The 16,027-nt window shown below is 38.1% G+C and overlaps 1 protein-coding gene and 1 pseudogene across 1 annotated transcript; one reads left to right on the top strand and one right to left on the bottom strand.

Annotated features, from left to right (window-relative positions):
- Positions 1-1,607: 1,607 nt before the first annotated feature.
- Positions 1,608-3,089, top strand: LOC126755738 (piggyBac transposable element-derived protein 3-like). Its single transcript, XM_050468481.1, has 3 exons — positions 1,608-1,618; positions 1,936-2,183; positions 2,245-3,089. The coding sequence occupies exons 1-3, from the start codon at positions 1,608-1,610 to the stop codon at positions 3,087-3,089; spliced, it is 1,104 nt and encodes a 367-aa protein (XP_050324438.1).
- Positions 3,090-12,048: 8,959 nt separating this feature from the next.
- LOC126755737 (uncharacterized) lies at positions 12,049-12,940 on the bottom strand (annotated as a pseudogene).
- Between the last annotated feature and the right edge of the window lie 3,087 nt (positions 12,941-16,027).

Raw genomic sequence — 16,027 nt, 5'->3', positions numbered from 1 at the left:
ATACGTGGGGTTCCTGTACACAAATGATAAAGAAACTGTCGAATTTACGTTTAATAGTTGGTAAACCACTTTGCTGAACCTGTGACGTTCCTTGAAAATGATCCTTCTGATAGATCTGGGCACCGATATTGTTTAGAGTATGGCTGAATTCATAAACGTAGTTTGCAATGCAACACTGCAAACAGATGCGCGATTCAAAAAGAAGGATTCCTAAAACCTCATATTTTTGCAAAACCATTGAAATTATGCAAGATGATGTGGTTTACTCGCAATTTCGTATGACGAAGATCACATTTAAAGTATTTGCTACTAAATATTATTATTTATAAGAAATAATTCATATTTTTTTATTAAAGATACCTATTACAAAGCATGATAAATCCTTGGTGGCCTCCGCACAAAAATCATTACAAATAACGAACAGCAACAGAACAAATAACGGAAGCTGGGCAACAATTGCTCTTTTAGAGACGTCAGCGATCGTTTTAGTGTAGCAATTGGCCTAGCATATAAAATTTTCTTTTTAAATAATAAAGGCAGATGTTATAAAACTTCCAAAGACTGCAGCTGAACAAAAGCAAATCAGTGAAGAATTTTCAATTCTGCTTCAATCCATTCCCCTTTGTTCTAGGGTGCGTCGATGGAACACATGTTCCAATTTCACAACCAATCAAAGATGAAATCAGTTATCGCAACCGAAAGAGAACAAAGTCAATCCTAGCTCAAGTAAATATTTAAAGTTTTTTACCCTAACTTATATTTTTTTAAGTTGAATACTTTTTTGCAAGGTTATTGTCGACAGTCGCATGAAATTCATAGATGTATTATATTGGTTGCCCTGGTGCATGCCATGACGCATCGATATGGCAAATGAGTTCTATCAGGAAGGCCATAATTAATAAAAAAAATTTATATTTATTCCAATCACAATTTTTTGGGCGATGGAGATTATCCGTTGGAAAAGTTTATTATGATACCTTATCGTGATAACGGATTCTTAACACAAATGCAAATGAAGTATAATGTAATTCTAAGCTCAACTCGGGTTGTTGTGGAATTGGCGTTTTAAAAAATAAATTTAGAATACTAAAATATATTGAAGTTCAACGTCCATATATGCCAAAATTAATAACAATGGCATGTATGATAATTCATAACATTATTATTGTAAATGAATTCAGCAATACCGATGAAATAATAGAAGAAACAAACATCATCGAATTTGAAACGCTCGAGGAAACCACTTTATCTGGACGGAGAGATGCAAAAGCAAAGGGAGATGAAAAATTGAATTATAAAGAGCATTTTGTTTTAACATGTTTTATTGAATTCAATTCATAACAATAAAATTATTGCATTGATATTAGGTTTTAATTCAACTTAATCCGAAATAACCCATGCGTACCATATGATAACGCAAAATGTCATGTTACATTTTCATAAATAACTTGAAAGCTACACTACAAAACTACAAACAGTTTTCTTATGCGAAAAATTTGCAGCTTTCCAGAATTGTGAAATTTCAATTATTGGGAGTTCAATTCGAGTAATTATCGTATCTGAAAATAAGTTGACGAAAGCAAAGGTGAAAAATCTCGTTTTTCGATATGGCATGTCGGTAAGTGCTTTAATATAATGCTTATATTTCGACAGACTTTAGAATTAATAATACCAATCGATAGCTATATAAATAAACTATAAAATGCGAATTCAGTTTGGTCAAAAAATAGTTGGTTTTTACTATTTTTTTACATTTTACCTTAGGCGTTACCATATGGTAACCGTGGGTCGCCTAGGGGACAGGTTTTTTATTCGTGTTTCATTTAATTTTTTGTGATTTTCTTTGCATTTTGGATCGCGTACGAAGTATTTTTATGCTTTTATTAAACAAATGTCTGTATATGTTCTTGTTTTTATATGTTTTATTTTGCTTAGAGGTTTATCGTTGCAACAAATGCTTGATTTTATTGAAGAGCTTGACGAAGCAGGTGATCAAAATGATGTACCAGCTACTATTTATATTGAACCTCCTGTGGATGGCAATATATCTGATGAAGATGATGCGGAAGACGAATCTGGGGGAATACCAGATAATGTTTGTCCCGCTCAGCTTAAAAGCGGATGTGAAGTTGTAATGGCTAGTGGACGACGTTTACAAAATTTTGATGAAGATGAAATTGGAGGCATGTTTGAAAACAATATTGCTTCATATTTACATAATAATAATTATCTTGGATTCTTTAGTTCCAAATATCGAAGATTTGCCCGTCGTTATTGTGGAAAAAGAATATAAAAGTATGGATTTTAATGGTCAACCTTCAGCATCCAATTGTACATCACCAGACAGAAAGCGGTTACGTAGAGTGACACCAAAATCTTCAAATGTTTCACTGCCACAAAGTAATAAACAAACAACATTTCAATGGATAAAAGATGACGCGTCATCTCTTATTCCCATTTTCCCAGATGCAAATTACGAGGATTGTCGTTATTTACTACCGCATCAGCAATTTGAAAAGTTTTTCGATGATGAATTATTGGGACACATTTGCGAACAAAGTGCAATGTATGCGATCGGAGAGAATAGACCTAACCCAAGCATAACAGTCGGCGAACTTCGAGCATTTATTGGCATATTGGTCATTACGGGATACAATAACCACGCCAATTTCAGAAATCTATGGAGTCAAGATGGAGATATTCGCAACAGCTTAGTGAGTAACACAATGCGTCGAAATAGATTTCAGGAAATTTTGCAAAATCTTCACTTCGAAGACAACTCTAATGCTTCTTCAAAAAACGGCGACGCCAATCCCGATAAAATGTGGAAATTGCGACCATTGACTGATCATTTAAAAGCGAAAATGATTGATCATTTTCATGCCGAACAAAATCTATTCTTTGACGAAAGTATGATTTCCTACTTTGGCAGACACGGATGTAAGCAGTTTATCAAGGGCAAACCATTACGTTTTGGGTATAAAGTTTGGTCCCTTTGCACTCCATCGGGCTATATTGTGAACTTCGAAATTTACCAAGGAAAGAATCCTCGTGCAAACGAAGATTATGAAGCGAAGTTTGGAAAATGAGCTGCTCCTTTGGTCAGTATGGTTGACGATTTTCCTGATTCATTAAAAGTGTTGCCGTTTTCGTTTTATTTCGACAACCTTTTCACTAGTTATCCTTTGTTAGCTTTTCTGAAAAGATGTGGATATAATGCCATGGGAACAATCGGTGAAAACCGCATTTCTGCAAGCTGTCCTCTGATGCACAAGAAAAATTTTAAATCAATGGATAGAGGTTACTCGGAATCAATTGTTATGAAAAGTACTGGTATTCGTTTGGTGAAATGGAAAGATAATAATGTTGTCTGCTTATTGTCTACCACTTTTGGTGAAAATCCTAAGTCAATGGCACAACGTTATTCAAAGCAGAGTAAATCCCGAATAAACGAACCCCGTCCTTGTGCGATCACTGAATATAACAAATATATGTGTGGAGTAGATCGTTTCGATCAAAACTTGGCCCAGTACCGCATCGCTTACAGGGGAAAAAAGTGGTCGTCTAGCATATTTACCTGGCTGATAGATGCTCCTATTCAAAATGCTTGGCAGCTTCATCGAAAAGAGCAACCAAAAATGACGCAACTTGAATTTCGACGACAACTGGCCGTATACTACTGCAGACATTATGGTACCAAAGCCAAATCGCTTGGTCCCATGACTTCTCACAGATATGCCCAGCAACTAAGTCGCGTAGAACACACTCTCCGGTACGATCAAACTGGGCACTTTGTAGTGCCATCAAATCGTAGACGTTGTGCGGGTGAAAATTGTAGCGTTAACGGGCGAACAGCATGTGGAAAATGTAACGTTGGACTTTGCGTCAAGTGTTTTGCAGACTACCATACCAAACCATAACTGTATTGTCATAAAATTTATTTTTTCTTACTTAAAATTTCAATAAAAATGCATAAAACAAGATTTTTCGAAGATTTTATTTCAAAAAGGAAGAGCAAAAAACCTGCACCCTAGGCGACCCACGGTTACCATATGGCAACGCTGGTTTTTCGCATTTTCCGGAAAAGTTATATAGTGAATCGTAAAACGGACATCAATTTCGTGCTCAGGAGGTCAAAATACATAAGTCTACTTAATTTCAGCAAAGTCTGAAAGAAAAAAAGTTCTGGGCAGTAACGGGTTAAAAAGACTTCAGCCTATTAGAGTAAACAAATTAAGAATTATTGTGAATTTTCTACAACTCTCTGGAATAAGGTACGAATTTCCTTTAACTCAGCTACTTTCTCTTTTTCCACCGCAATTTTTTCTGTCTCCATGTCCAGCAGTTTCTTCATAATTTTGGCATCTGCCTCAGATTCTTTGTTCAAAAAATCCAGGACTTTGCAACGTTTTCGTTTCATTACACACCTTGGAGTTGTGAAATCTGCAGGTGTCACATCTGAGTTCATTGTCGAGTGGTTATTGGTCGGTGTCGAAGGGCCATCACTTGTTACATCTGCTATTAAATTATGAAGTGAACTTTCGATCATTTCACTTGGCACAAGAACGCTACTGCGCAGTGGCCTAGCTACAACTCAGGGCGCCCGGGGCCAAGGATGTTCTGCCGCCCCCCTTTATCTATCTACCTACGAACAAAAGTGAATTTTTCGATATTCGATATTAATTTTATAAAATTTAGGAACTAGAAGCCACGCAAATTCTGAAGTTCCAAAATTCTCACAATACGGTTTTTGGGAAATTGATAGTAAATTTACAAGACGTCTTATTAAAACCCATAGAAAAAACCCATTTCGCCCTATATCTTGTACACTTTTGACACAATTCGCAGGAATTTGATTAAATACCATTTTTGAAAATTTGGAGAAATAAAAGTATTTGCTGCATTCAAAGCATAGGGTAACTGTTGCTAGACAAAGCTAGAAAAGTGCAAACTGCACTTTAAGCTCTATCACTATTTTTAGGAGAGATATAAGCCAAAAGATATACGACAAATTCAAAAAATGAAGAGTATTCGAGTAAAAATTAATATTTTTCATTGTTATTCAGATTATTACATTGTGAGTGTACAACTCTTTATCTTTTATAATAAATTTTGTAAAAAAATTTGTTGAATATTTTTTTCTGAACATTAAAAAACAGCGAAGATCATTTTGCGGCCCCCAAGGCGTTGCGCCCGGGGCGACGGCCACCTTCGTATAAAAATTTAACTTACCATAATATGTCCGTCATTTCAACCGCAAAAAAACCATAAGCATCACAAACGAAAACAATGCACAAATTCGACATCTGTTGCGCATTGAAAAGAGTTGCCATGCAATAACGAACTCAAGGCATTGCCAAAAATAAGGCAAAGGCATTTGTGAACTCTATGCATTCCAGTGTTGCATTGCAAACTGCGTTTATGAAGTCAGTCTATATTATAAGGCCGTTGGCCGGGCGTCGTCGGGAAGACCTTGTTTTTCCATCAATGCGTGCAATAACATTATAGCCCTCTATCGGAAATTCTTCTTAAGATAAAGCCCAAGGCTGTATAAAGCTGACCTGCTAACTCTACAGAGGGTACCGCAACTTGGCCGCATGTTCCACCTTTTATGTATCGTGATATCTTCAGCTGGAATGACAGGTAACTGTCTACGTTCTATAGTTATTTGTCCATTTCGCTTGTATTCGAATGATCAGACCACCTTCATGATTGGTGTCCAATGTGCAATGCGACTATGCAGCTGCTTGGAACGTGCAAAGCTTCCAACTTTTGATTCGGCGAATTTCACCCATAGTCGCAACACTGTGCTTTTGGGTCCAGGCGATTCGGTATCCACCTGCTTAGTTCCCCTGTAGCACCATTTACTAATCCATCACTCGTGCTTATGTTGACTGCTAACATATATTTAATCGATGTTTTGAGCTGCAATGTATGAGGCATTTCCTGTGTTTCTGATGGCTGGAAACCTTTCACAGCTTCTAATATGTTTGCCCTGCTGCGTTCTGTTAAGGAACTTGACTTAATTGTATCCTTCGCAGTCGAAATGAACTCGTCGGTCATCGTGTTCGCCAGTTTTGTCGTATTGAAATTATTTGCTCCAGCATTTGAATAAAAGAGATGGATGGCTTCATTGGGTATCTCGTTAGAGGTATTTTGATTAATTGGATGTCAGCGTGTGTCATATTTCCCTCTGACATGTGTTCTAAAGCGATGGCAAATTCTTGATCTTCACCTCTCCACACTATTGTTGTCCTCGTGAAAAACATTAACATCTCCTACTTGCTCTGGATCCAAAAGTTGAGAGGCAACGCTCTCATCCGCTGAAACAGATTTTTCAGAATCCGTTCAAGCTAGTTGGATAAAAATTTGTCACACAGAGAATTCTTTAAAAAAAACTTTACAGGAGAGTAGAATTCTCCTGTAAAGCATCCAATTCACGTCTGGGCTTTAGCATCCTTGCTCGATTGTTTGGATGTGATGTATTTATAAATATCTCCCCATTTCTCGCTTCCGATAAATGCAGTCCCAAATCCGATCAGTTTTCAAATATGTTTCCGATGTGCTGCAGTTTTCTTTTAATGGAGAAATTCTCAGCATTTATTTCCTCCATGGCTTGTCTCAGTAGTGTTGATATCCCTCTATTAGATTTATTTATATAATTAATTATATAGCTGCAGCAAGCGTAGGCGTTGCTCTATGCAAGTGAAATATATTTTTATTGTAAGCATTTAGAAGCCTGTCCGAAAATTTTCTCTTTAAGAAAATGTGTGGCGTTTTTACAGATGAGTGAAGAGCGACCTTGTATCCTTCAAAGTCAGTGTTAATGCACTCATTCGACAAACAATTTTCAAAGCAAATTTTCAACCATATTGTTTCATCTTCTGCGAGATCCGTTAGATTTAATAGTTCCTGTATTTTTAGAATTGGAAGTTTGTGTTGCTCAATACCTTCCTGATTCTCCAAGGGGAAAAGAATTTCTGCCCGCGGCATCGGCGGATATGGCATGTTGAATCGGCACACTTGTTTTCCATGCTGGTCTCTTAGGCAAACTTGACCATGTCTGTGGTTTTGGTACTGAATAAATTCCTGTAAGTCCAAATCATCCCCATCAGTCGTAATGTGTCGGTCGATGAAAGTTTCAACTTCAGTTGTGTTGATGATTTCATCACTTTCCAATTTCGGTGCATCGCTTAACCAGTACATTAACGGACTACTCCAAACAGTCAGTTTTGTAACAATTTCGGCATTTGGCGGAAACCATTGTCGAAATATCTGGAATATGTAACTGGATCTGTCCTTATCAGTCTCGCCTTTTCAGAACCTGATAGGGCAGTGGCCTCTTCTTCCGAAATGTCTACTTTATCGACTAGTTTGTTTAATATGACCAACAGCTCCGGCTATTTTGTCTCTGCAGCAGTTATATTTCTTCATCCAGACTTTTTGCGCTCCAACTCGTAGAACTTACAAATATACAGAAGCACGCACGCAACGTCGATCATAGCGTCGTACTTCAGATCGCGCAATTTTGCTATAAGTTTTCATGGACGTCATCTGTAGGATCCGCAATAAATGGCACAGTTTCCTCGTTTCCTACATTTGCCATGACTTGACATTTGAATGTTGTGCTTGACTTAGAGCTCTGAACCCAACAGATATTTCGGTGCCTGCAATATTTTTGCTGGTCGCACTGTCTACGTCATAAAACTTTGCTGATATTCCAAGCAACGTTTCAGGTTCACTTGAATAAGATGGCTATTGTCAAATCTTCGTGGCAACATGGTGACTGTCTCTACAACAGAAATCGGGATATTTACTACTGCTCCACGATTAGCATTGTCGTTCATATCCTAAGGATGGGATTCTCAGGGATATTAGCCTTTCCTCCAGAGACGTTAAGTCCCGAAGACATTCCAGAATATCAGGAAACTCCAATCCTTCTGAGAGGCAGATATTTGGTAATTTACCTTGTTTGACAATCCGATAGCAGGTGATGCAGATATTATATTTTTGGTCCGAAGATGGAAACTTCGATGAAAAGTAAAAAACTTTTTTAGCATCTTCCAAGTGCGTGAACTTTGATGAGGTCTGACGTTTTTCTAGCTTTTTTACTTGGTGAGGGAACCAAGTGCCCCCACAACACACCGATATTTCAGTGGGCCCTTTTTTATCAAAAATGCTTACTTATCAAAGATATTGGCAGCTCGACGTTGACGTGCTTGTTCTACTAGCAGTGCATCAGGAGAAAGTTCACGACGTCTTCTTTTCTTAATATACCCTGTTCAGGGTATAAAAATTAATAATAAATAACAATATATTCCAAAAAAATAATGGTAATTAAAAAAAAAAAAAGATTTTTTTCGATAAATTTGAAAGTTGCTTGTGTTGTTCAAAGTTTAAGCTGCACGCGTAAACTGAAATAATCGGTTGTGTTACCACCCTATTTAAATAATTTTTTTATCTGGTTATACTTTACCTAACCTTCCGACTTTGTTTTGTACCTAGGTTTTGTTTTGTTCGTACCTATCAGTTAATTAGGGTTTTAAAACATGACAATTACATACTACATATAGCCAAAGTTGCCTATATGTGAACTTGATTTTGTTTGGTCAGTTTGTTTGGCAGTCCAACCTTAACAATTCTTTTGAAAATTAAAGCGGTATCTTATAGCATTGACAGACGGCAGCGTTAAACCAGATTAATTGTATTTTATTTTTTTAATTCAGGAGTTACCACAGCTAACTCCGTTGCTGAATCCAAAAATAACTCTCAAAATTTTAGGGAGTTTGTGAGATTTTCGTTTGCAACATTGTTAAAAATGGCCAATTTTCATCTATTGTGATTGAAATACAAGCAACCCTGACAGCTGTTTATCAAATTCTCAATATAATATCAATAAAACTTCTATGTTATGATGCAGTTTTAAAAATAATGTGTTGATATTTTTTTGTAATAAAAAATGATTTGGTAAAAATTGGTCGGCTAACAACCGTAATGTTTATCTTCTATCAATTTTCATTGAAAATATTATAAAAAGGACAATGAGCTGTTTATGAGAGTTTCAAACTCGCATAGCTGCCGTCTGTCACCTACAAATTCGGATCTGATTAAGTGCGCAGTTAATCCGGATTAACGCTGCCGTCTGTCAAGGCTATTAGGCAATAATCCATTCTAAATTTCATGAACATTTCTTGTCACTTAAGAACTTAAGTAATTTTGATTTTTCGACCTGCAAAATTACTCCAACTATTGTAGCGTTACCTTGGAGAATAAACCACACCGATCGTTCAGTTTATAGCTATATGCTACAGCTAACCGATCTTAACAATTTCTTCGGAGGTAACATTCTTCTTCTTCTTAATTGGCGTAGACACCGCTTACGCGATTATAGCCGAGTTAACAACCGCGCGCCAGTCGTTTCTTCTTTTCGCTACGTGGCGCCAGTTGGATATTCCAAGCGAAGCCAGGTCCTTCTCCACTTGGCCCTTCCAACGGAGTGGAGGTCTTCCTCTGCTTTCCCCGGCGGGTACTGCGTCGAATACTTTCAGAGCTGGAGTGTTTTCGTCCATCCGCACAACATGACCTAGCCAGCGTAGCCGTTGTCTTTTAATTCGCTGAACTACATATGTCAATGTCGTCGTATATCTCGTACAGCTCATCGTTCCATCGAATGCGATATTCACCGTGGCCAACGCGCAAAGGACCATAAATCTTTCGCAGAACTTTTGACTCGAAAACTCGCAACGTCGACTCATCCGTTGTTGACATCGTCCAAGCCTCTGCACCATATAGCAGGACGGGAATTATGAGTGACTTATAGAGTTTGGTTTTTGTTTGTCGAGAGACCACTTTGCTTCTCAATTGTCTACTCAGTCCGAAGTAGCACCTGTTGGCAAGACTTAATCTGCGTTGGATTTCTAGGCTGACATTGTTAGTGGTGCTTACGCTGGTTCCAAGATAGACGAAATTATCTACGACTTCAAAGTTATAACTGTCAACAGTGTCGTGAGTGCCAAGTCGCGAGTGCGACGACTGTATGTTTGATGACAGGAGATATTTCGTCTTGCCCTCGTTCACTTCCAGACCCATTTCTTTTGCTTCCTTGTCCAGCCTGGAGAAAGCAGAACTTACGTCGCGGGTGTTGAGGCCGATGATATCAATATCATCGGCATACGCCAGGAGTAGTACACTCTTACAGAAGATGGTACCTTCTCTAATTAGTTCTGCAGCTCGAACTATTTTCTCCAGATGCAGGTTGAAAAAGTCGCACGATAGGGAATAGCCTTGTCTGAAACCTCGTTTGGTATCGAACGGCTCGGAGAGGTCCTTCCCGATTCTGACGGAGCTTTTGGTGTTGCTCAACGTCAGCTTACACAGCCGTATTAGTTTTGCGGGGATACCAAATTCAGACATCGCGGCATAAAGGCAGCTCCTTTTCGTGCTGTCGAAAGCAGCTTTGAAATCGACGAAGAGGTGGTGTGTGTCGATTCTCCTTTCACGGGTCTTTTCCAAGATTTGGCGCATGGTGAATATCTGGTCGGTTGTTGATTTGCCAGGTCTAAAGCCACACTGATAAAGTGCAATCAGTTTGTTGACGGTGGGCTTTAGTCTTTCACACAATCCGCTCGATAGAACCTTATTTGCGATGTTGAGGAGGCAAATCCCACGGTAGTTGGCGCAAATTGTGGGGTCTCCTTTTTTATGGATTGGGCATAGCACACTTAAATTCCAATCGTTGGGCATGCTTTCGTCTGACCATATTTTACAAAGAAGCTGATGCATGCTCCTTATCAGTTCTTCGCCGCCGTGTTTGACTAGCTCGGCGGGCAACCCGTCGGCCCCTGCCGCTTTGTTGTTCTTCAGGAGGGCAGTTGCTATCCGAACTTCTTCATGGTCGGGCAATGGAACGTCTGCTCCACCGTCATCGATTGGGGAAACGGGTTCGCCTTCTCCTGGCGTTGTGCGTTCACTGCCATTCAGCACACTGGAGAAGTGTTCCCTCCATAATTTAAGTATACTCTGGACATCGATGACTAGATCACCATTGGGGATTCTACAAGAGTAATTTCCGGTCTTGAAACCTTCTGTAAGCCGCCGCATTTTTTTGTAGAATTTTCGAGCATTACCTCTGTCGGCCAGCTTATCAAGCTCTTCGTACTCACGCATTTCGACCACTTTCTTCTTCTGTCTGCAAATGCGTCTCACTTATCTCTTCAACTCTCGGTATCTATCCTATCCCGCACGTGTAGTGGTCGATCGTAACGTTGCGAAATAGGCAGCCTGTTTTCTCTCCGCTGCGACACGGCACTCCTCGTCGTACCAGCTGTTCTTTTGCACTTTCCGAAAACCAATGGTTTCGGATGCAGCTGTACGTAAGGAGTTTGAAATACCGTCCCACAGTTCCCTTATACCGAGTTGTGGGAAGAATTTAGTATACCATCCCAGGATTTCGGGAATAAAATGGGTATGGTCGGATAGTGGAGATTCTCCAGATCACGAATATATATGGTTATAGCCGCAGGAAGCTTATAGTTTTCGAGTTATTCGCGTTTTAAGTTGAAAATTTGGAATATTTTAATAACATATTTCCGATATATAAAATTAATTTAGCACTTATATTTTTCACTTTTATATACACTAACACATCACTTATTCATTTGCACACATTTATTTTATATAATATAGTGCAAAAATAGCTTTTAATACACATTTAAATTATTGTTGAATTTGATTATTTAAGAATAACAAATGAATTACAAACTGTCATATAATCAGTGTTACCTTATCAACATCATTTGTAAAATAACTAAATGAAATAAAGGGAACAGGTTATACCCCAAATACGAAAATCAACAACCTATAAAAAACAATAACCCTGGTCGGTCCAACACCGCGGTGTATCAAATTTTTTTCGCGTAGAACTCCTTTTTGCGTGTAAAATAACTAAAAGAAATTAAGTAAACAAATTATACCCCAAATAAGAGAAAGGAAAACATAAAATATAAAGAAATTATTTCAATCTAATAAAACAAACGTGTATTAAGGCTTTTATATAAATTTTATTGCCTCTAATAATTTGACGAAAGGATCTTCGTGTCTATTGGCCACATTTTTCCGCCAAACATACTCAAAAATTAGGTCGGCGAAGTTTTCGGGATTGTTGTGGTTATTCCTCGCAAAAAACCTTTTAATCACACGCCACTGGGACTCTATACGCTGCGTATGCGTTCCATCTGCAGCCACAAATGGATTGTCCAAATCGCTGTGATTCACTTTTCAGTGCTCATACCCGTGATTCGCCAAACCATCGTACGCCTTCCAGCAATCTGTGCTTATTGTAGTTCCTGGCGCAACATGCTTCTTAATCAGGGGTATTAGCACCTCCGCAGACCTAACATTATCTGGGCATACCTCCAGCCGCAGGTCGTCGCTCCCATCCTCAATCATCCCCAACACCCAGTGACCTTCCACACTCCTGTCTAAAATGAGAAAAACATATAAGTAAGTACCTAATATTGTATATTTTAACCTTAACTTTATTAAATTTCCTCTTCCCAAATTTGCTTTCATCAATTTGGACCTTTTTGCCAGGGCCACCTATTTTACCTACCGCCTCCTGATTTTCCACTTGATATAAAACTACCGCTTTGCGACAGTAATTATACCAGTCACATATGGTAGCGCTAGATAAAATAGATTCCATGACAATACTGTTTTCCCTTACTACGTCATGCGACCAGTGCGATGCGTAGCAAAACATTAGGTAAAAAACTTGTGGCAATGGTATTCTAACATTTTCCAGCCAGGTGCCCGTGGATCGAGATATTCCGGAACGCATTCGGCAAGATCCTTTTCGGCACCTAAACGTACCGACGGTGCTATTTCCCGTCATGGAGAGCACCATCGGCAGTCTATGCACCCTGCAAGTCCTTCCTCTGGCAATGAGAAACTCCTCTTCGCAAAATAATATGCAGCTCTCCTTTGTTTGAAATGCGTTGATTATTTTTGAAATATTCCACATTCTCTTCACCTCTGACACGCTCAATTTGTTTGATTTGCGAACATTTATAGTCGCTTCTTCTTTCAGATCTACATATAATTATAACAAAGTATTAGAAACATGATTTAAATATTCTTTTCAATATTTAATTTATCATACCTGAAGAATTATTTTCCATTTTTTTCAAAAATATTTCCGTAATTTTAATAAAAATTAATATAATTATATGTCCACACAGCTTAATCTTCCAAACACGAAATAATTATAAAAATGCCAAATAAAAGCAACGGTACTTTGCTTTAAAAGTAGCAGTACTTATATCCGTTAGATCGCATTGATGTTAGAGTGGTTGTTATGCCCTCTATGACATTGCTACTTCTTTGCGTAGAACTCCTTTTTGCGTGGGCGGCCTTCGGCCGCGCTTCAAAAAAAAATAACCCTGGTCGGTCCAACACCGGGTATATACATTTTTTTTCTCCCGTAGAACTCATTTTTACATTGGCAGCCACTTAAATTTTTTATATTTTTTTTAATGTTTATCTACGGTTATGTTTCCTGTATTTAGGGTATAATATTTCTTTATATTTTTTTTTTTTATTTTAGTTTGTAAGTATTTTACTATAGTAACACTGATTATTTGACACATTTATTTTTACAAATGATGTCGATAAGGTAACACTGATTATATGACAGTTTGTAGTTCATTTGTTATTCTTAAATAATCAAATTCAACAATAATTTAAATGTTAACTAAAAGCTATTTTTGCACTATATTATATAAAATAAATGTGTGCAAATGAATAAGTGATGTGTTAGTGTATATAAAAGTGAAAAATATAAGTGCTAAATTAATTTTATATATCGAAAATATGTAATTAAAATATTGCAAATTTTCCACTTAAAACGCGAATAACTCGAAAACTATAAGCATCCTGCGGCTATATATATTCGTGATCTGGAGAATCTCCTCTATCCGACCATACCCATTTTATTCCCGAAATCCTGGGATGGTATACTAAAGCCGACCCGATGAATCTTCTTATGCTGGAATCTAGTACTACAGATAACCATATTTTGTGCCCCGGCGAAGTCGATCAGCCTCAACCTATTTGGGGATGATTCGTCGTGGAGGCTGAATGTACCGACCCTAGTGCCAAAGATACCTTCTTTGCCCACCCTGGCGTTAAAGTCGCCAAGCACGATTTTGACATCGTGGCGGGGCAGCTCTCATAAGTGCGCTCCAAGCACTCATAGAAGGCTTCTTTGGTCACATCGTCCTTCTCTTCCGTCGAGGCTTGGGCGCAAGTCAGCGGTATGTTGAAGAACCTCGCTTTGATGCGGATTGCGGCTAGACGTTCATTCACCGCAGTGAATGATAGTACTCGGCGACGGAGTCTCTTTCCCACCACGAATCTTACACCAAATTTGCGCTCCTTTGTATGGCCACTGTAGTAGATGCCACAAGGACCTACTTGTCTCTGTCCTTGTCCCGTCCATCGCATTTCTTGGACGGCGGTGATGTCAGCCTTTATTTTTACGTAGACATCAACCAGCTGGGCAGCGTAACCTTACCAATTAAGGGACCGGACATTCCAGGTGCATTCCCTCAATTCATAGTCCTTATTTCGTTTGCCATGGTCGTCTTCAAAAGGGGGGTCTCTCATCCGAGGCTGTCGTTGCTTTTTCCTCGGAGTGTTTTTTTTACGTGGCGGGTCCCAAACCCAACGCACAACCCTATGGGGATGTTTCGCCTTTTCACGTTAGCTCGTCTTCAAACGGATGTTCTTAGGCTACCCAGAGGATACTTGGTCAAATACCGGAAGTCGTGAACTGCTTGAGTGATATGTAAAAGAATCGTTTCTGGCCACTCCCAAGTGAATGGCGATCAGAGAACTTTCCTCACTTGCGTGAACTTCTACACATGACTCCATTATTTCTACCAAATTTCGTTAAGACATATCGTCAAGTGAGAAAGAAAGTTTTCCATGCAAGCATTTGATTTCGATCATTCAGTTTCTATGGAAGCTGTATGCTGTAGTAATTCGATGTGAACTATTTTTTTTATCCTTACCTTAAGCAGTAATCCATGTAAAATTTCGTAAAAATATTACGTCAAATGCGAAAGTTTTCCATGCAAGCCCTTGATTCCGATCGTTCGTTTTGTATGGCAGCTATATGCTATAGTGAGTCGATCTAAACAATTTCTCCCGATATTCCATTACTTCTATGAACAATAACTCATACCAAATTTTGTGAAGATACCACGGTAAATGAGGAAGTTTCCCATGCAAGCATTTGAGTCTGATCGTTCAGTTTGTATTGCAGCTATATGCTATAGTAAGCCGATCTGAACAATTTCTTCGTATATTACATTATTATCTTAAAAAATAACCTGTGTCAACTTTTGTGAAGATACATTGTCAAATGTGAGCTGTATGTTATAATGGTCCGATATCGGCAGTTCTGACAAATGATCAGCTTCTTGAAGAGAAAATGACGTTTGCAAAATTTCAAAACGATATCTTAAAAACTGAGGGACTAGTTATTGTATATACAGGTTCAGTTCAACATACTGATCGTTTAAATATACACTTTATAGGGTCTCTGACGCTTCTTTCTGGGTGTTACAAACTTAGTGGTAAACTTAATAAACCCTGTTCAGTGTATAAAAATAAATAAGTTGAAGTTTGATTTGAAATACGAAAAAAACTGTTTCGACTTCCCAATATTTTTGTATACAGATGCTCTGTGGATAATATACTCGCATTAGTACCTATATATTTTAATAAGAAATAAATAACTGATCAATTCGGGAAAGGCGTCATGACTAAAAAGGAGAATATACGAGAAATACTTAAAATATCATTATTTTTTCTTTTTATTGATCAAATTTTAGGATTGCCGACAATCGCACCAGAAGAATGTTGTAAACGGTAATACCATAAAAGAGTTTAAATGTGAGTTCTAATCACACATATCAAATTTCGAAGCTTTAACTGAAATGAAGTTCAGTTGTGAACATAAAGT

Source organism: Bactrocera neohumeralis, chromosome 4 (assembly GCF_024586455.1).
Source record: "Bactrocera neohumeralis isolate Rockhampton chromosome 4, APGP_CSIRO_Bneo_wtdbg2-racon-allhic-juicebox.fasta_v2, whole genome shotgun sequence".
Taxonomy (NCBI): domain Eukaryota; kingdom Metazoa; phylum Arthropoda; class Insecta; order Diptera; family Tephritidae; genus Bactrocera; species Bactrocera neohumeralis.
This window is presented reverse-complemented; position numbering and strand designations above follow the sequence as displayed.